The sequence below is a fragment of the Electrona antarctica genome, assembly GCF_951216825.1.
Source record: "Electrona antarctica genome assembly, chromosome: 14".
Taxonomy (NCBI): Eukaryota; Metazoa; Chordata; class Actinopteri; order Myctophiformes; family Myctophidae; genus Electrona; species Electrona antarctica.
The window spans coordinates 15,622,771-15,642,671 of NC_136795.1; the positions used below are offsets into that span (position 1 = coordinate 15,622,771).

General features: G+C 44.0%; 1 protein-coding gene across 1 annotated transcript in view; it reads right to left on the bottom strand.

Annotated features, from left to right (window-relative positions):
* Window positions 1-183: 183 nt before the first annotated feature.
* The window catches only part of mapk8ip3 (mitogen-activated protein kinase 8 interacting protein 3), a gene marked incomplete at its 3' end in the record, with an annotated part of 40,068 nt that continues 20,350 nt past the window's right edge, over window positions 184-19,901 (bottom strand). Inside the window, exons 12-31 of the mRNA XM_079520694.1 lie at window positions 18,278-18,335; window positions 17,843-17,995; window positions 17,382-17,439; window positions 14,223-14,374; window positions 13,576-13,632; window positions 13,258-13,428; window positions 11,828-11,987; window positions 11,241-11,291; window positions 10,585-10,674; window positions 9,976-10,122; window positions 9,641-9,806; window positions 8,294-8,494; window positions 7,819-7,990; window positions 7,592-7,711; window positions 6,664-6,744; window positions 5,779-5,846; window positions 4,057-4,208; window positions 2,388-2,559; window positions 1,897-2,010; window positions 184-248 (exon numbers count right to left, since the gene is read on the bottom strand). Coding sequence (XP_079376820.1) covers window positions 184-248; window positions 1,897-2,010; window positions 2,388-2,559; window positions 4,057-4,208; window positions 5,779-5,846; window positions 6,664-6,744; window positions 7,592-7,711; window positions 7,819-7,990; window positions 8,294-8,494; window positions 9,641-9,806; window positions 9,976-10,122; window positions 10,585-10,674; window positions 11,241-11,291; window positions 11,828-11,987; window positions 13,258-13,428; window positions 13,576-13,632; window positions 14,223-14,374; window positions 17,382-17,439; window positions 17,843-17,995; window positions 18,278-18,335 — 2,408 coding nt within the window. The remainder of the gene's footprint in view (window positions 249-1,896; window positions 2,011-2,387; window positions 2,560-4,056; window positions 4,209-5,778; window positions 5,847-6,663; window positions 6,745-7,591; window positions 7,712-7,818; window positions 7,991-8,293; window positions 8,495-9,640; window positions 9,807-9,975; window positions 10,123-10,584; window positions 10,675-11,240; window positions 11,292-11,827; window positions 11,988-13,257; window positions 13,429-13,575; window positions 13,633-14,222; window positions 14,375-17,381; window positions 17,440-17,842; window positions 17,996-18,277; window positions 18,336-19,901) is intronic.

Sequence of the window (19,901 nt, forward strand, 5' to 3'; positions counted from 1 at the left end):
GGACAAATGACCGTATGACTGTGTGCCATGATCCATAACAGATCCATCTTTACCTCGGAGAGGGCAAACACATGTCAACCGGGCGTCCGTGAAACATGAAATAGCTTTTTCTAGGGCCGCCAGTTTCTTAACAGATATGGCCCTGGAATGGAAGGCAAGCAGGATGCTGCATGGGAGCTGGTTTTACGGGAGAGAGCGCTCCCACTTACCCCTCAAACCCAGGAGCTGTCCCCGGTGTAGGACTACCGCTAGAGGACGGGAGGAGGAAGAGGACGAGGAAGGTAAGCAGAGGAGAAAAGAGCACAGAGCAAATAGTCAGGACAGAAGAGGTGTGTGTGTAGGGTTGGGATCCTTTAGGATTTTAACCAATTCCGATTCCTTAACGGTCCCATAGACCCTTACAGGTCTGTCCTTTTCCATCAGGGGTTGAACCCGGCTCCGTTCTTGTTTCCCGCCTAATTTTGAACCAAATTAATTGGTTCAGATCCCTAAAAGTTGCTTCAGATCTGGAACGAGAAAGTGCTTCTTCTTGCCCTGAAGTGGGAACCAAAGTTGGCGTGTCATCTATTCAAGTTGGAAGATGCAGATGTGATATAAACTTACAGGCTTACCTAACCACACCCTAACCGAAAGCACGACGCAACGCATGTCGGAAAAACGCATGTCGGTAGCGAAGGGTGATTTCCGCATTTCGACATCGATCGATCAACATCGACCGACATCGATCGACATCAACATCGACCGACATCGATCGACATCAACATCGACCGACATCGATCGACTTCGATCGACATCGACCGACATCGACCAACATTGATCGACATCGATCAACATCGATCAACATCGATCAACATCAATCGATTCGACATCGATCGACATCGACCGACATCGACATCGACCGACATCGATCGGCATCGATCGGCATCGACATTGACCGACATCGACATCGATCGACATTGACCGACATCGATCCACATCCACATCCACATCGATCATCGACATCGATGTGGTTAGCAGGAACTTGTAGTCGATCCTGGCTGAAACGGGGAGCCAGTGTGTGGGGAGCCATCCATCTCTAGTCTTAGTTTTTCCCCCTTTACTCAGAAGGCACTGTCCCAACCAGTCCAGAAAATAGAGGTGAAACATAATTGTAAAACTATCATAAAAAAATAAAGAACGGAACCAGTTCTAGAACCAATGTGCTTTTGATGTAAAAGGGGCCTCAGAGTCATGGTGGTCCTTATTATAAAGTCTAAGAACCAGCGGTATTAATTGTATAGCAGACATGAAGTCCACAGTCCAAGTGTGATAGAAAAACAGTTCCAAATGTGATGGAACCGATTCCTGGTTCCTCGATGTTGGATCCTGTGGTTCCGGATCTCAACCGGACCACAGGTTCCGGTTGAGATTTACGCCTTTTATTGGTTTTTGAAGGGACAGACAGTAGGCTGACAGGAAACGGGAGAGAGATGGGGGAAGACATGCAGTAAAGGCCGTGTCGGGCTCGGGAGTCGAACCCGCGGCACACTGTGACTGGATTACCAGTCGGGTGCCCAGACGGTTACGCCACCGCCTGGGCCGAAGAGGATCATAGAGAAAGAAAGTAGGAAGGGGACCCCTACATTGACAATATCTTTTTAATTTTTTTAAGATCTTTTTTGGGCCTTTTTCTGCCTTCATTTGATAGTGTACAGTAAGCTGACAGGAAATGGGGAGTGACACGCAGCAAAGGTCGTCGGGATCGGGAGTCAAACCCACGACACGCTGCCAGGCTGGATTAGCAGCCTAGGTGCCCGGACCGCTAGGCCGGACCGGGCCTTGTCTATCTATTTTTAATACTTTTGTGTGACACTGTAGTATGATTGGCATATGTGTGTGTATGAACGTCAGACTCACTCTCTGTCAGGGGGATGGAGATGACCACGCCATTTCCTGTCCCCACCCATAGACGATTTCCACCAATCAGGAGGGCCGTGATTCGCACAAAGGAGAAGCCCAGCTTGCCAGTACCTGTGGATTATAACCAGAGTCTTAAAAACAAACCTCAAAACACAAAACAGTAAAAGGGTGCGCTCCTCTGGGTGCCATGGGCCAGGTTGCCGGTGCTGGTGGAGGGCAGTCATTATAGCCAACTGTAATGGAATCTGGAAAATATGACTACTACTAAATACCTGATCAAATGACTCAAGTCCGGGACCCCTAGTTGGTCCCCAGTGTTACCACATTAACCACTTTAACCCTAGCCTCCATATTCTGAGGATAACTTTCTTCTAGTTAGCACCTTGCTTTGATCAAAAATCAAATCAATCAAATCAAGGTGAATTGAGCCCTGTTACCCATATGGGGTTTAAGTGGTGAATTGTTTGTAATGATGACTGGACTCTCACCCAGCATCTTGCTGACGTAGGGCTCTATGTCCACGTCCTGTAGGTGCTGGTGGGTGACGGCGTGGTAGAGGCGCAGCGTGGAGTCCAGCCGGATGGACACCCACACGCCGTCGCCTAGCGTCGCCAGCTGTCGCACCTGGGACTCTCTCCTAGGATGGGCGTCAAACGACTTCTAAGATGAGGGAAGAAAAAGGAGATGGATAAAAAATAAATAAACTAAAACAAGTGCAAATACAGTACTGTGACGAAAAGGGAAAAAATATTGAAAAGGGAACAAGCCTCGGGTGTTTTTTGTGTGGTGTGGTGGCAGTGGGCCGTGAAAAAGATAGCTTGTAGGCTACGTCTGCTACTTTTTAACTTGTTTTTCTTTTTTGTGGGGGGATGGAACATGAGAACCACTAAGGTCGCGCAAGGACGACACAACAGTACTTGGCCTCATCACGGGAAATGATGAGACCTTATACAGGACGGAGGTCGAGGGATTGGTGGCATGGTGCTGCAATCACAACTTACTGTAGCTCAAAATACATCAAAAACCAATTTCCGCAGGTCCGGACATCTCAGCCACTCCCCACTCCTCATTACCGATGAGAGGGTTTCGAACTTTACGTTTCTGGGCGTGACTGTGGCCGACGACCTGTCCTGGAGGACCAACATCACCTCTGCCGTGGGGAAGGCACAGCAATGCCTTTTCTTTTTAAGGAAACTTAAATGGGCAAGACTCCCACAAGCTCTGTTGATCAAATTCTACCACTGTGCAGTAGAGAGTGTGCTCACCTATGAACTACTGGTGTGGTTTTCCAGCTGCACCAGGGCAGACAAGGAGGCCATCCACAGAGTGGTCAAGGCTGCAGGGAGGATCATTGGGACCAGTCTCCCAGAGATCTCGACAGTCTTCACCTCCCATTGCCTACGCCGTGCAAATAACATCCTACAGGACCAGTTCCACACAGCATCCCGTTGGAAAAGATGGTGATCTTTTCCAACGTCTGCCCTCTGGTAGGAGATATCGATCTATCCGGTCCAGAACCAACAGATTGACCAACAGCCTCTACCCACAGGCTGTCAGGCTGCTGAATGAACAACCTGCCCCCCGCCCCCCCATCCCTGAGACTTGGTCTTTGCATTGAACTTTCAACTATGCATTGCTGAACTATTATGAATTTGCACTATTACATTACACTAGCACTATTGCACTTTGGGTTTATTGTATATAGTATGGTTATGTATTTGTATGCCAGTGGTGAAGCTCTGAACTGAATTTTGTTGTTTCATGCAAGCAATGACAATAAAGATCTGATTTTTTATGGTTACCGGTACCTTTCTTTTTTGTTCCCTACATTTTGTTTTTAATTATTATTATTTCAAAACCATTTAAAAAAACATTCCAAAAAAGCAAAATGATTCATAAATTAAAAACGACCCACACTTGTGGGTAAATGTCTAATACCGTATTGTACCGAATATAAGACGACTCTGATTATAAGACGATCCCCATTTTTCAAGACTCATTTTGTGTCAAAAGAACAGTGAATGTCAAATAGTCTAGTCCCCGATTATAATACAACCCCGTTTTTTAGGATATTTCCATTGGAAAGAAAACGTATGGTCTTATATTCAGACCAATAGGGTACTTATTAGAGGTTTGTGCATGGGCAGTGACTCGCACCTCTATTTGCATTGATTTTGGCTGAATCACATGGATTTGGTTTTTGAAGCCCGCCCAGACGCGGTCGTGGACCACCGCCATGCATCGGATGGAGTGGTGCGGCCTGCCCAGGTCCATCAGGTGGTAGTTGGACAGGTCCCACTGTCCGTCTGCTGAACAGAAGGACAAACACGCACACACACATTATGTAAACCAAAGGAACCGCCTGTCCCCAGAAAAAAAAATTAATACAGCATCACAATCATTTTAACCACTTTATCCATGTTATCCTTAACAGAAGACGTCACACTGATAAGCACCAGCATGCGCGCGCGCACAAGCCTGCAGCACATGAACCCTGCCTCTCATAAGATGCAATGGAAAAGTTCTAACTGCGCTCACGTGTAAAAATGCACCATCACACTTTCATATGCTGTTTTTCTCCCAGTGTGGAGGAAGAATGATTAGGATTTCTATTGTGATCTCTCGCCCTTGAAATATATAATCCTTGGTTTCTGTTGTGTGTTAACAATAATAGCAATTCAAAATAGTTGTCCTCAAAAACACACCTCCTGTCGCTGTCATAAGAACGCAGGGAGCGCTCATGACCACGGCAGCAGAGCCTGTTTGTGCACACGCAGCTGCAGCACATCAAGTATAATTTATGCTCTGTCCCACGAAGGTGTCGCGTGCGCAGAGAACGGCCGAGACTAGCAGACCTCTAAGCTCACAACAGTCGCATCCGCGACGCGATGTGAGCTTGTATATCAGATGTTCTCTGTGGGAAATACTGTTGTGCAATGAAGTATAAATGTCTCCCTAGGGTGCGCCTCACTAGACAACACACAAGATGAGGTTGAATGAACTGAAACCAGCGCTCCCCAAAACAACAGGTTTGGAGATCTGTTGGGAATTGATTACATGAAACAGTCACCCATGCGACCAGCCTCAATGTTTGTAAACAAATAATTGGTCTATTTGTTAACTATTCAAAAAGACCAGATATACATATTCTGACACAAAACTTTTTCAGATGGGGGAGTCTGTGAGCCGTGACCAAAAACATGTTACAATTAGGGCTCCTTGACATGAAAAGGTTTGAGAACCACTACTCTATACAAAACAACATCAACAATTTAGCTTTAGATTACGCATACGGCCTGCAACCTGGCCTGGGCATAATTGATTCTGATCTTGGATTTAACGTCCAAGTAACAAGAGTAGTTCAAGCCTGGTATTTACAGATTCCAGGAACATCAGCCACAACAATTAAGTCATTTCTGTGCACTGCAGACCTTGAAACAGTGACCCATGCTTTTATCTCACGAGTAGTCGCTCTGAGTCGGCATACAGTACAAAGAGTCAAATGTATTTTTGTTCGGCTTCCTTCCAGGGATGGAATAAGTACTCACATGTTTTTTACTTTTCAAATGGCATAGGACTATATACATACTGTAGGGCTGAAGTGGTTAGTGTGTTTTGTAATAATAATAAACGTCTACAAAGTAACTTATAATTGTAGTGGAGTAAAAGTACTATATTTTCCTTTGAGATTGAGTGGGGTACGACGAAGTGACGCAACGTGAGCTTGTAGATCTGCCATGTTTGAATAGCTAACATATAAATGGATAAAGTGGTTGAAATTATTGTGACGCTGCATTAACTCCTTCTTCTAAAATCTTTTTTTTTATGTTAACTCTCCTAAAAGCTAAACAAAACAAAATGGCTTAAAAGGCAAAGTACCCTCAGCTCTGTGGAATATGGCCAGAGTGCCGTCGGCCAGGGCGACCAGGACACGCCCCTTCACATGCCTGCAGTGTAGAAGACAAGAGATAACAGCATGCACTTTCATTCAAAACGCTTCCCAAATGCACACGGCCAGGCGGTCATCACTCATCAATGTCCGTACACGGGCAAATATGTCCGTGGCAAAGACTTGGTCTTGTCCGTGGACTGTGGCACATTTCAGATTTTCTGTTTTACACACCATGTTCTTATTTTGATCATAAGACCCAATTACTGCATGTCAAGTATCCAGGTTTTCTTTAGAATATGTATGACACTGATTTACTACAACACTATGGCAGATTATGAGTCCACTAGTACTAGTTGTTCTCAAACATTGTATTTGCAAGGACCCCCATAACTCTGAGAGTGTACAAATGGAACCAAATGGACCCGTACAGTCTCCATTTTGTACACATTTGTACACTCTCAAAGTTGCAGACCTGTTATGGGCTGTCTCTTAATTATGTTTCTGGTAATATTATTGTCCGGTCATTTTGTATGTCCGTGGTAAAAATAGAATTTTGACAAAAAATTTCCACCACAAGCCAACATGGCGATGACCCCTGCAAATGGTAAAAATTACCTTAAGATTTAAGGTATTCAAGATAATCAAAGAATACTGTAGCAACATCTACATATCATGGGGAAAAAAATGCAAATGATGTACATTAGTTATAGCACAGTTTGAGGTTCCTACTTAATACATATTATCCATTATGTGTATGTGTGCACAGCGCAGCATAATACATTATATCTATTATTTATAGGTGTATTAACACTATGAATGTACGCCACAGCACACGCATGCACGCCAGCACGCACACACAAAGGTTTACTTACACGAGACTGAGGACAGAATCTTTCAGTTTGATAGAGTGAAGACACTTCTTCCAGTTGCCGACTGCTGAGTGCACGTACAGCCTTTGAGAGAGGATGAGTCAGTTTCAACTGCTAAGTGCACGTCAGTGGTGAAAAAGTACTTGAGTACAATTTTGAGAGATATTTTTTACTTCCGTTTAGATTCTTTACGTACTGAACTTGTGAAATGGGACATTCTGCATAAAGGGTACTTTTACTATTGGTACATTATGTAGGAGTTGAGGCATTACATTTTGTTTGACACAGTTTCACAGAATAGTGAAAATAGCAGAGCTACAGTAAATACTCACAACACGTTGCGAGGTGCTGTGAGCATGTAGATCTGCTATTTTCACCATTCTGTGGAACAGTCAAACAAGTCTATGGAGCTACCTATGAAATCCATGAAAAGGTTTAATCTGCAACACAATTCTATACAATACGTAGATACTCTCTCTCTGTCTCTGTCTCTCTCTCTCTCTGCCTCTCTCTCTCTCTCTCTTTCTCTCTCTCAGCTAAGGGGATTTTGGCCTGGAAAACATTGAAGACAGAGTCTATAGCTGGAGCAGTGGTTCCCAAACGTTTGAGCTCAAGACCCAGAAGAGAAATCAGATGTTTGCTAGGGCCTCAAACTAGTGAAAATAGCAGATCTACAAGCTCACAATGCGTCACGTCGTGCTGTGTTGTGAGCTTGTAGATCGGCTACTTTCACTACTACTTGAACATGTGTTTTCTAATTTATGGAATTTATTCGATTTTTCTTTTATTTCTTCGTGAAATTACTGGAAAGGAAATTGGGGAATGTTTTGAAATAATAATTAAAAACAAAATGTAGGAAACAAAAAGTAAAAGGACCCATAAAAAAGTGTCCCAGTGTTTGGGAACCAGTGAGCTTTGAGAGACTACTCACCATCCATTCTGTGCTCCCAGCCACATGGTGGGGGCGACGCTGGTGACATTCTTGGATTCTTCGCCTCCCTCCTCAGACTCCGGGGCAGCCGTCGTCTCCTCTTTGGACTGACCTGTGCTTCTGTCAGGACAACACAAACCAGCCATGAAGTTTTCACCAGTGAAAAAAGGCAACCGCCGAACATATTTCGTCATAGTTTTAGTGGACGACATCAACACTGCTCCTACCTATCAGTGGCGTCTGCAAGGCGAGGCTGGGGGTCGGTGAAGACGTGTTCGGTGAAGTGTCCCGGCGGTCCGGCCGCGTGGCTGGCGACTGGCGCTTCAGGCACCGTCACCTCCGTGGCCTCCGTTGCTTCCTCTGCAGACTGGGCAGGGTGGAGCTTACCATTCATTGCTGCTACAGGAAAACAGAACATATGCAAGATTAATGATGAGATTATACAAAAAATAAATAAACAAACTCACTCAGCAGTGAAAAGATGTGTCTCTCCCAGGGCATATCAGAAATGAAGCAAGAAATGAATTATCTCTCTTTCTCTCTCTCTCTTTCTCTCATCCCACCCCATCTCATCGATACGCGTTAATCTCATACTAAATGGCTGACATCGGTCATGGCGACTGAGAACTTGAAACCATGACTATTACTGACGTACAGTACTCGAGTGAAAAGTCACTTATAGTGACTTCCTACAAGGCTCACCTTGCCCTTTGTCTAGTATGGGGGTGTCTGTGCGCGAGGAGCAGTTGCTGCTCCGTGCCACGCTGCAGTTGGTGGCGCAGCCCACCAGAGTGATGCCCGCCAGCATGCCCTCCACGCCACCCGTCTCCTCTCCGCCGCCCGTCCCGCCGTCTCCCGGGTCTAGGACGATCTCCCCTGCCGGGTAGTCACTCTCGCTGGCAGCTGGACACAGGGATTAAAGCAAACGCCCCCCAATTTTTGTTTCTGTCGCATTCCTGAGCCATTAATCCAACAAAGGGTTCTCCCCCTTGCCAGGGACCCCCAGAAGAGAAAAAGTATGTTAAGACATTATCCAGTTTTCCAACATAGTATAGCAAGTTGTGATAATTACGTAATGTGTATTCACGAACATATTAAGGTGCATTCTGTTCTGATTGGTGAAGTGGTGATGTCATGTGAAGATGGTTGTGGGCACTATTTAATGACGTGTGACACATTACTAGTGGACCCAAATGTGTTGGTGGTCACCTGTTAACGTTAAGGGGTGTTTTCACCCCTTAACGTCTTCTGACAGACATACTAGCAAGCCCAACCCAGTGAACACTGTATGTCAGACAATTGGACATTACTATTACTAACCCTACCCCAAACCCCAAACCTAACCATAACCGCAAGCATGACGCAACGCATGTGGGTTAACATGTACTGTATGTCGACCATTACTATTACTAACCCTACCCCAAACCTAAACATAACCGCAAGCACGTCGCAGCGCATGTCGGACCAAAGCAAACTTTGCGGTGGACACAAAAATGGAGTGAGAAGGATTCAAACCCACAAGGTATGGATTGAAAGTCTATTGCCTAACAAGCCATGCTACGAGCTGGCTGCTGGAATGCTTTTCCAGAGTCTACTACATTATAACACGCCCAACTCATGTAAAAGAAAAGGAAAAACCCAGCCCAGTAACGCCAAATCAAATGGGTTCAGATCTGACCTAAGTCTCCTGAGGAGGCACGTCTGAAGCCTGTCCTGGACGGGGTAAAACAAACAGAGCTGCCTCGGACCTTCTTTAAGTTCACCGCCTTATATATTTTTCCAATTTGATGCCTACGAAAGAAATTAACTTAGAATTGGTGTCCTGATAGCACAGCAATGTTTTTTTTTAAGATGTACAAGCTTGCAGCGTGGCACGAGGTGCCGCACTGTAACCTTGTAGATCTGCCTTTTTTATAGCCCACGTATAAATGGATAAAGTGGTTTAAACGATTGTGATGCTATATAGATTAACTACTGTTGCCGGGGGGACCCCCTTGGTCCTACTGTTCTAAAGCGATGGAGATGACACTAATTGGTAATTGGTCTCACCTGGCACACTAGAGATGCAGAGCACGTGGGCGTTGCACACATTGAACTGGTCCACCAGGGAGCCAGGCTGGTTGGCGTCGATGATGACCACCTTGCTGGCAGAGTGTGTGCTGGTCAGGATCCACACTCTGCTGCTCATGGCGTCCGTCTCCTGGATCTCCTTAGACTGGGATGGAAGAACAACCGTACCATTAAACCCCATTAAAACTTGGAAAGCATTTGTGTCGTTTTATTTTTCTTTCTTTTTTGCGTGATTATCTTTCCTATCTGGGTGTAAACCTCTTAATGTTCCGAAAGTGTTGGAACTGCTACTTTTCAGGATTCCCTGGCCTTACCTTCCTCTTCTCTGGGGAGCTGTTGGTGCTGCTCTTGGTGTCCGCTCCTTCCTCACTGTGCAGAGGGTCACAGGTCAGAGCCTTGGCTACAGGCTCCTGGCTCCAGGCCCTCCACCCCGTCAGGTCCACACCCGCTGCACACCACAACTACACACACACGCACGCACGCACGCGTGTGCACACACACACACACACACACACACACACACACACACACACACACACACACACACACACACACACACACACACACACACACACACACACACACACACACACACACACACACACACACACACACACACACACACACACACACACACACACACACACACGTTTGCATTACAAATCGACTAAATCTAACGCTAAACGTAAACCTGAATCTCATTTCTCATTGTAAAACTATATCTCTCTCTATGAAATTAAAATAAATTCTACAACAATAAAACAACCCAATTTTCTTGCGAGGAGGACCAGGAAAACGGTCTTTTGCTCACGTTCTACTATTACTTGTGGGACATTTGAGGTCCAATGAAAGGATAATCTAGTCCAGTGGTTGTCACGCTTTTCAGGCGCCTTAGAGACCTTTAACTTCCTTGGTCTTCCTACCTTCCTGTTGGGATCCTTCTCCACCAGGGGGCGACAGTAGACAGGAACAGGTACATTCTTCATGCGGTTGTCCTCTTTTTCATTGGTTATCTGAAAGTGGGGAGGCGAGACACATTATGTCATAAGACCATTCGAAAGAGAGTAAGTAATATAAGTAACTGGATGGAAGTTGAACCAGTGGGGGAGGGGGTGGGGGGCTTGGTGGTGGAACCCAGTTCCTTCAGGCTTGTTACGTATTAAAAATGGGTCCGCAGCCCAAAAGTGGGTCCTCGAATCCTGCTGCTGCCACTATTTTTCCAATAACCGCCGACTACTTGTTTTTGGCCGAAAAAGTATAGTATTAGACCGTGACGGAGGGGCGCCGTCTCAAGTGAACTTGAGCCACGAGAGACACCACAGAGCGCGCTGCCGTGTCGAACGTTGCGAAGTTTGCTTGAGCCGACTCAGCCCCGTTCGAGTTGCAACCCGATATGGACCCCTGGTGCATATCCTGGTACTGTGACACCGTCACCGTTTCCATGCTCGCGAATGTGACACATGACTAGAGGCGAAGCAGTTCCGCGTACGTCACAGAGGGGGACGCTCGGTAGGCCAATCAGAGGGGGGCGGGTCTTTACGCGACCGTGTCGGTATCTTGAATCACACGTCGCACTTACCTGTGTTCTCTTCAGCTGTCCGTCCTGTCCGCTGTCCGTCTGACCAGCAGGCTGTGTTTGGGAGAGGACAAAACAGACAAATCTAAGAAATTCCATAAAAAGAAAAAATTATAATTAAGACGCAGTAAAAATACTGCTAAAAACTTGCTATTTCCGGCACACGACTGCATTGCACAAAATGTATAACGTCTCCTTTGGGTGCAAACGGCAACTGTTACTTTTCAGAATTCAAATTCAAAAGGAGCAAAAGTAGCAGATCGACAAGCTCACTTCGCCGCCACACCACTTTGTGATGCGTGGATCCGTAAGGGTCCATTTGGTTATATTTGTACACTCAGAGTTACACACCCGTATGGGGCCATTTGGAACCGACTCAAGGACACGTTTTTGAGACCCACTGGTGTAGCAGTGTTTCCAGTGAGCCAACACGCACAATAGCAGCACCCTGACTCTGTTTGACCAGAATGGAAAAGAGCCTTCATTAGTATCAGCAGTAACACCTGTGAAGGAAGTAGAGAAGGGGCCCAAATTCTTTCCAAAATTGCATGTGTGCCTAGAGCCCATTGGTTCTTGGCGTTGCGGTGTACCTGTTTGAAGCGGGACGGCACGCTCCAGCCGCAAGCCTGCATGATGCCGTCGTCGCGGCGCATGTGCTCACGGACCTGCCGGTACTGCTCACGCCGTTGCTCTCGGCGGGCGGACATCGCCGAATCACTGAGGAGAGACGCAACACCATTACTGGCCAGTCTGCAAAGCAACGGAGGGAGGGAGAGGGAGAGAGAGGGAGGGAGAGGGAGGGAGAGAGGGAGAGGGAGGGAGGGAGGGAGGGAGGGAGGGAGGGAGAGAGAAAAGGGCGAAGCGGTTAGCAGCATGGCCAGCCAGCAGCGAGTGAGACAGACAGAGAGAGAGAGAGAGAGACAGAGAGAGAGAGAAGCTAAGCTTTACTTTCATTCCAAGCCAACAAAAAAAATGCACTTCATTATTATTAACAATAATGCGTATAGAGCGTGTTATGGTGATTTAGTGTTTCAGTGAACAAAATGTCTATAGACACAATGCAACATTCCAACAAGAGTCCAAAGGAAAAACAGGCAAATTTGTTCTGTATGCTGTTTCCTAAACAACTAACAAAATATGTAAAATCATGATGTTTTACTAAGCCAACCAGATGAAGAAATCACAGATCGAGGCTTTAACCTTTTATGAAATATCGGCTTGGCTTTGATGGTATCTTAGATTAGACTATTACGATTTTATGAAAGATTATTCTGAACAGGTTGCTAGTTTGACCACTTCAAATGCTTCTTAAGCTGGTACAAGCAAGCAACCATGCATTAAGACAAAGAGTATGGGCATGTGTACCTGCATGCATGCGTGCGTGCGTGTGTGTGTGCGTATGTGTGTGTGTGTGTGTGTGTGTGTGTGTGTGCGAGTGTGTGCGTGTGTATGTAATGGGAGGGTGGAGATGATCCAGGAGGTACAGCATCAGTTCTTCCCAGGACCCAAACATATTATTTCAAGCTTTCAGAGCTTGGAGATCGGCTATTTTCAGTATTTCTAAAAAGTATTTTCTTGTATTTTTATTATTATGAAATGTTGTGTAAGTTGTTAGTTGCTCAGTGTTAATTTCATCGACTACTATGACAAAAAACGTTCGTCAACTACCTTTTGTCACTGACGATAACTAAATAAAAACTAAGCATGACAACTAAAACTAATACTAAATATATTGACAGTTTTGTCAACAAATAAAAACTAAAATGTTAGGTATGGCCTAGTGGTTGTTATGTTTGGTTGTGCTCAGGGTGGCTCTTTGAAAATAGCAGATAGGCCATTTTCAGCATGCAAACAATTTTAAAATCTGCCATTACGACGCCATCAAAGCAAAAAAAATTCAAGACAAAATCAACTGTACATTTAGTCGACTAAAATCTTATGATATTTAGTCGACTAAAACTAGACTAAAATATGACTAAAACTAAGTCAAAATGTGCTGTCAACATGAAGCGTGGCTCACTCTTCGGGGAAGAACTCGAGCGTGCGGTTGGACGTGGAGATCTGACACATGGTGTGGCTGCGTCTCTGAGGGAAGCCGGCCGGAGACGGTGACTTGTAGTGGATGTTGACGCTGTAGTACGGCCGCTTGACCGGCGGGGGGCTGGACGACGAACTGAAGAGACGGGCGAAGCTGCAGGGAGCACACAGATATGTCAATTCAAATTTGTATTTGAATTAATCTTTATTCCAGACACACAGGGGGTCCATAGAGTGTACAAATCATCAACATCACATATATACTTCTCTACATCATCTGTATAGAAAAACAGAATCTCACAACTGCCAGATGGTGGACTTCTTCTTCTCCGAGATCTGTGGACTCTCCCGAGATGCCCTGAGAGGAAAGACAGATGGCAGTCAGTCCAGGGGCAATCTGGGTAACCATCGGCATTTTTTTTTAAATAAAAGCTTGTAGGATCAGCTACTTCCACAATGTTTCGAAAATGTTTGAAAACACTCAAACATATCTCAACATGGAAAACGATTACGACGATGATCTCAAATCACTGACTGCCGGCGTGCCGAAGACAATATTTTATATAAATTGAATGGACTCTTTATCATTTACAATTTAGGTGATTATGATCATAATTGTGGATGCAGGCCTAACTTATCATTATCATCATCATCATCATCATCATCATCATCATCATCATCATCATCATCATCATCATCATCATCATACAATTTACAATTCCAGTTTAGGTAAGAGCAGACACTTACAGTAAGCAAGAACAACACATGGTAATACATCAAATACATAGAAATAGTCATCAAGGATCATAAGCAAGCTAAGAACCTAACATCCGTCTAACATAATATACATAATACATAATATCTAAATGACATAAGTTTAGAATTTGCATACGCCTGTAAGGTTGTCGAGGCTCATCACTATCATCACCATCATCATCACCATCTTACCTGATCATCTCCGTCCATCGCACGGCCTCCTGCAGCTCCATCAGCCTCTCCTTGTACTGGTTCCTCTCCATGAGGACGCGGGCCATCTCCACCCTGGTGAAGCGCCTCCTCTGGGTCATGGTCATGTCCCCGTCCTGCATCGGGGACGAATACTGAGGAGAGGGGAGGGAGGGAAGAGGAGACAGTCAGAGACATGACCTGGGTTGGTTGGTTACAGCCACAGCGTTTCCCAAAACGTTTTAGCTCAAGACCCCAAAAAGACGAATTAATTTAGACATTTTTCTGCGGGAACTAGTGAAAATTGCAGATCTACACACACACATCATAAATATGAACCAACGTCATCCATGTATCGTATCGTCAAACCATGTATCGTTCGTAAGTTTTATCACAGAGGTGCACCAGCCTTTTCCTGTCATTTAAGTGCACTGTTGTGTGTCCTCACACAAAGTGCACTTCTCTCCTTTATGCAGATGCATGTTAGAGAGAATAGTGCACATAAAGCCTCATTTGTACTTACTTACCGGCAGGTGTTGCCTGCGGTAAATAGCAGATCTACAAGCTCAGAACCTGCTATTTACTGACCACGACACCAGCACGCCACCGTAAGTACAAACCAGGCTTGACGTGAGGAAACAGGTGTGCATTCTAGATGGATTCACCAACGCTCACACATTTAGAGGGTCAGTTTTGCATGGAGTTTCCCTGCCTCTAAAAAAGCAGTTGCAGATTAGCGCAGGCAGGCTATATATTAAAGGAAGGAAGCTTGCGATAGAGATGACAGACAGAACGGATGACTGTTGAAATTAGATATTATATGAATTGTTTAGTGAAATCCGTGAAACTATATTATTTTTTATTATAACTTTAAAGTTTTTAATGTTAAATTTGTGCGGGGGGGTTTTACCTTTGCATCAAGAAGTCACAGATAGCCCGATGGTTCTCAAAAACACAGGAAGTGAACCGAGAAATAAGCAAAACGCAAATCACACAATAATTCCTCTAAGAAATCTAAAGATGACTCTGAATCTCCCACACAAACGTTGCCATTTCACCCCTGCAACAATCAGACAGTCCTTGCAACTCTGGCTCGACACCATATGTGATCAAATTTGACTGAGGGACTGCTATTGGATTTTTTGAATTTTTGTTCGGGGAATCATAGCTTCAAATTGACATATTGGTTGTTCAGTTTGACCCACCAGTTTTGGAGATATGGCTTATAGAGTAATGTCTTGCAGAAAACAGCGAGTTGAGAAGACAGGCTTGAAAGGTTCACTTCTGTGGTCTCTAACATTACACCTTATTTATTTCATATTTACATGTCGATTTCAGCTCTGACACTTATTTCAGACATGCTCTAGCATGTGAAGAGTCTATTAACTCATTTTGGGAAAATAAAAAAAAGTTTTTCTCCTCTGGTGAAAAGCTGGAATTTGCGCGATGGCAGGCTCTCATTCAAATCTGGTCACATATGGCATCCTGCACTACGCCTGGAATATGACAGCCTGTATTCTGCTGTGCTTTGTTATCCCAGGTGAATGCACTGTCGTAGCACAACTAAATACAAACAGAGCCTACTTTTGACTAGAAAACAGGTTATGGCCAAAATCACACTAATGCATTCTGTAACTTCTGTAACTAACAAATATTTGCCATAAACCTGATTATTCCCAGTATATATTGGATTGTGCACGGAAATAGACAAATGCTCTTTAAATGTTTTCTTAAAAATGTATGTTAAATTTGTGACTGTATTGAGTATATTAAAGCCTGCTTTGTCTGAGTTTAAAACTGATAATAGCTGGGGGCGAACTCGTAAGAAATCACCATAATTTGGCTCTTAGTGACTAGTTTTTGAATTTTGTCGTGGTGTTAGGTATGGGTATAAGGTTTTCAAAAAGCTGTGCAAACGCGTTGGGTGCGCCCCCTAGTGGGCTGTTTGCACAGACTCAAATATTAGATACGTATAGCTATGGTTGTAAACCAAAATAATTGATAAAATAGATTTTTCAATGGATTACTATTGGGTGTGCTAAATAACACGGTGGCTAAAATGAGCTAAAATGCCTATAAACTGGGATTTAATATGTAAAAAATCATAACAATTATGCACTTCGTAACTACTTTTTGAATTTTGGCATGGTATGGGCATAAGGTTTTCAAAAACCATTGCAAACTAATTTGGCTCGCCCCCTAGTGGTCGGTTTGCAATGAAACCACTATTAGATATGTCAGTATATGGTTGGAACCCCAAATAATTGATAGAAGAGATCTTTCAATGGATTCTGTTACCATTGGGTGTGTTAAATAACACACTAAGTTTTTACGGAAAACGAACAACTTGAAAGGCATCGTTTTCAAGATGGCGTCCACGATGGCTGCCGGGAGCTTAAAATGCCTGTTTCATTCCAAAGTTGCAAACCGACCACTAGGGGGCAAGCCAAATGAGTTTATGGTTTTTGAAAACCTTATGACCATACCTAACAGCATGCCAAAATTCAAAGTGCATAATTGTTATGATTTTTTACATTAATCACAGTTTATACATTGTATAGGCATTTTAGCTCCCAGCAGCGTCACGTAAAAAATCATAACAATTATGCACTTGGTAACTGCTTTTTGAATTTTGGCATGCTGTTAGGTATGGTCATAAGCTTTTCAAAAACCATTGCAAACTAATTTTGCTCGCCCCCTAGTGGTCGGTTTGCAATGAAACCATAGGCATTTTAAGCCCCCAGCAGCTCCATCGTGGACGCCATCGTGCAAACGATGCCTTTCAAGTTGGTTGTTCGTTTTCCGTAAAAAATGTGTATGTTATTTAGCACACCCAAACAGAATCCATTGAAAAATCTATTTTATCAATTATTTTGGTTTACAACCATAGCTATACGTATCTAATATTTGAGTCTGTGCAAACAGCCCACTAGGGGGCGCACCCAACGCGTTTGCACAGCTTTTTGAAAACCTTATACCCATACCTAACACCACGCCAAAATTCAAAAACTAGTCACCAAAAGCCAAATCTTTACAAGTGTGCCCCCAGCTATAAATAAAAGAAATGGTGGCACACGGCACGCCTCATGGCTCCCCCACCCCCTGTAGCCACACCAGGTGATCTCCAGGAGGCAAGTTATTCTTATAATGAAATACACTCACATCATCACCCCCTTCATCCTTGGATTCCTGAGATGCTCCCAGAGCCTCTGCTCTCAACCTGCAAAAAGCCAAAGCAAAGGAACATTCAGGAGAGAGTACACACGCCTGTCCCCAACCAGGAATTCATATAGTCGAATCTGATTGACCTACAGTCGACTGGTAGTCGAATCATGCAAAAAAAAGAAAGAAAGAAAATAATATTTTTTTATTTTTTAACACAAATCTTCTCTTCTGGGGGTCCCCTGGCACAAACCATTTTCAGATGGGGGTCCGTGACCAAATACATCTAATAGAGGGTATGCACATGCATAAAGTGAGTGGTAAATCGAGTGGCAAAGTGAGTTGAACAGAAAGTAGTTTTTTGACACTCAGTACCCTCTATTTTAGGTGGATCCTTGGCACGAGAAAGTGTGAGAACAGCTGATGTCAGGTCTTGGTGGGACTCGACCGTTACGGCTCACCTCTTAATCTCCTCCTCCAGCTCCTTGACCCTGGTGTCCACTTTGTTCTTGGACAGTCTCACAGCCTCCAGCTCCTCCCTCAACACCTCGTGATCCCCCGACAGCTCGTCCACTTTGGCAATCAGGTCGTTCTTCACGATGTTCAGAGCATTTCTGCCAGAGGCGGAGGAAGAGGCGTGGGCAGTCAGTCATACGGTGTTAGAAATCCATTCATGCAATTCGTATTCATTCTTATCAACGATTCAGAAATTGATTCACAATTTCCAAACATCGATTACATTTTTTTTCCCCCTGATGAACGTGTGTGTGTGTGTGTGTGTGTGTGTGTGTGTGTGTGTGTGTGTGTGTGTGTGTGTGTGTGTGTGTGTGTGTGTGTGTGTGTGTGTGTGTGTGTGTGCGTGTGTGCGTGCGTGCGTGTGTGCGTCTCTCTCTTACTTGGTTTCTAGGAGTTGTTTGTTCTCTGTTAAAAGATTTTCCACCTCCTTCCCCATCCCTGCAACATTAAAAAAACTCATTAGCTCTTATCCTCACAAACATCAAGATGATCATAGGTGAGAATGTGGTGAAATGTGTTCAATCCTCAATTATGCTAAAAAGAAATGTACCTGTGAAGAGTCCTCACAGCGCAACATATATAAACATGTCAATCCTTTTCTTGTATTATTGTTCTTTCTCTACTGTACTATTCTGTTTTCTTTTATAATTTTACTTTTATACAAAAAAAAAGAAAAGAAAAAAACAAAGAAGCAACAAGCATTGGAGTACCGTAAGCTGGACACTCACACAAAAGCTTAAAACAAAACAAATACAGATTGAGTGACATGCTTAATGTATACCCCCATGCCGAAATGTTAGTCAAGAAGCTCCTGTAAGGCAGATATGCCATCTAAATATATCATTTAGATGGCATGGTGTTTAGACAGATGGTATGATTGATTTGTTTGTACACTCTACCCACTCAGCTACGGTCGCCCCCAATTGAATATGAATATAATAGAATATATTCAAACCTTTACCTCCTCACAGTAGCTTTCCAGTGTTGCAAATATTATATTATATTATATTATATTATATTATATTATATTATATTATATTATATTATATTATATTATATTATATTATATTATATTATATTAATATAAGAACAAAGTCTTCATGTGCAGTTGACATAACAGGTCAGATAAGACAATGGATATAGCTAAATGACGGATTGCCAATGTTCTAAATGCCTACCTTATACTATCTCCCATTTGAATCTGTTTTTAAACGTGATGGAATGTTCATGTCATTAGGCACTCAAGACTCAATGGTTGGCCAATTGAAGGTCTAAGGACAAGGAGTGTTGTTTGTTTCCTTTGTTAAAGGTGGTTCCTGTAAAGCTCTCTGAAAACTGTAACAGTTGTTACAGTTTGTCTATGAATTGATAGCTCACAGCACATCACTTAGTTTGTGCCGCGCTGCTTGCTTGTACTGTACATCTGCTGCGCTGCTTGCTTGTACTGTACATCTGCTATTTCAGAACCGATTTAGAAGGCATTTTGTAGACTCAGATCTTTTTGTCAGTGTCAATTATCTAATCTTAACCCTGGGCGCTACACTTCCTCTGCCAAACTGGGGGGGCAGCAGACTGACCTCATGCTTCTTTCTATGCATGAGGAGTCCAAGCTGCTTCTTTTCACCTGACAGGGGAGAGTTTCCCCTGCATTTCCCCGCGTGGAAGGAACATGTTATTCCGACCAGTTCCTTTCCCCTCCATCAGGCGCCCCTGCTGGCCAGGGGGAGGTAGTTTAGAGACCAGGGACTCAGATCTTAATGGGTTAAAGAAGAGCTGTTTCATGGAGTGAACCAGTGCATGGGGAGACGCAACGCAGGGTTGATATAAAGATTAAATAACAAATAAATAAATACATTAAAAAAGCTGTTCAAGGGCAGTAGGGAGGTGTGTGACATCAAAGCGAGGAGCACATGCCAGGAAGTGACATCATCATGTATAAACCACCAATAAGATGAAGACTGTTAATAAGGCAAGGGACACCTTACCGAAGAAATCATCACGGAC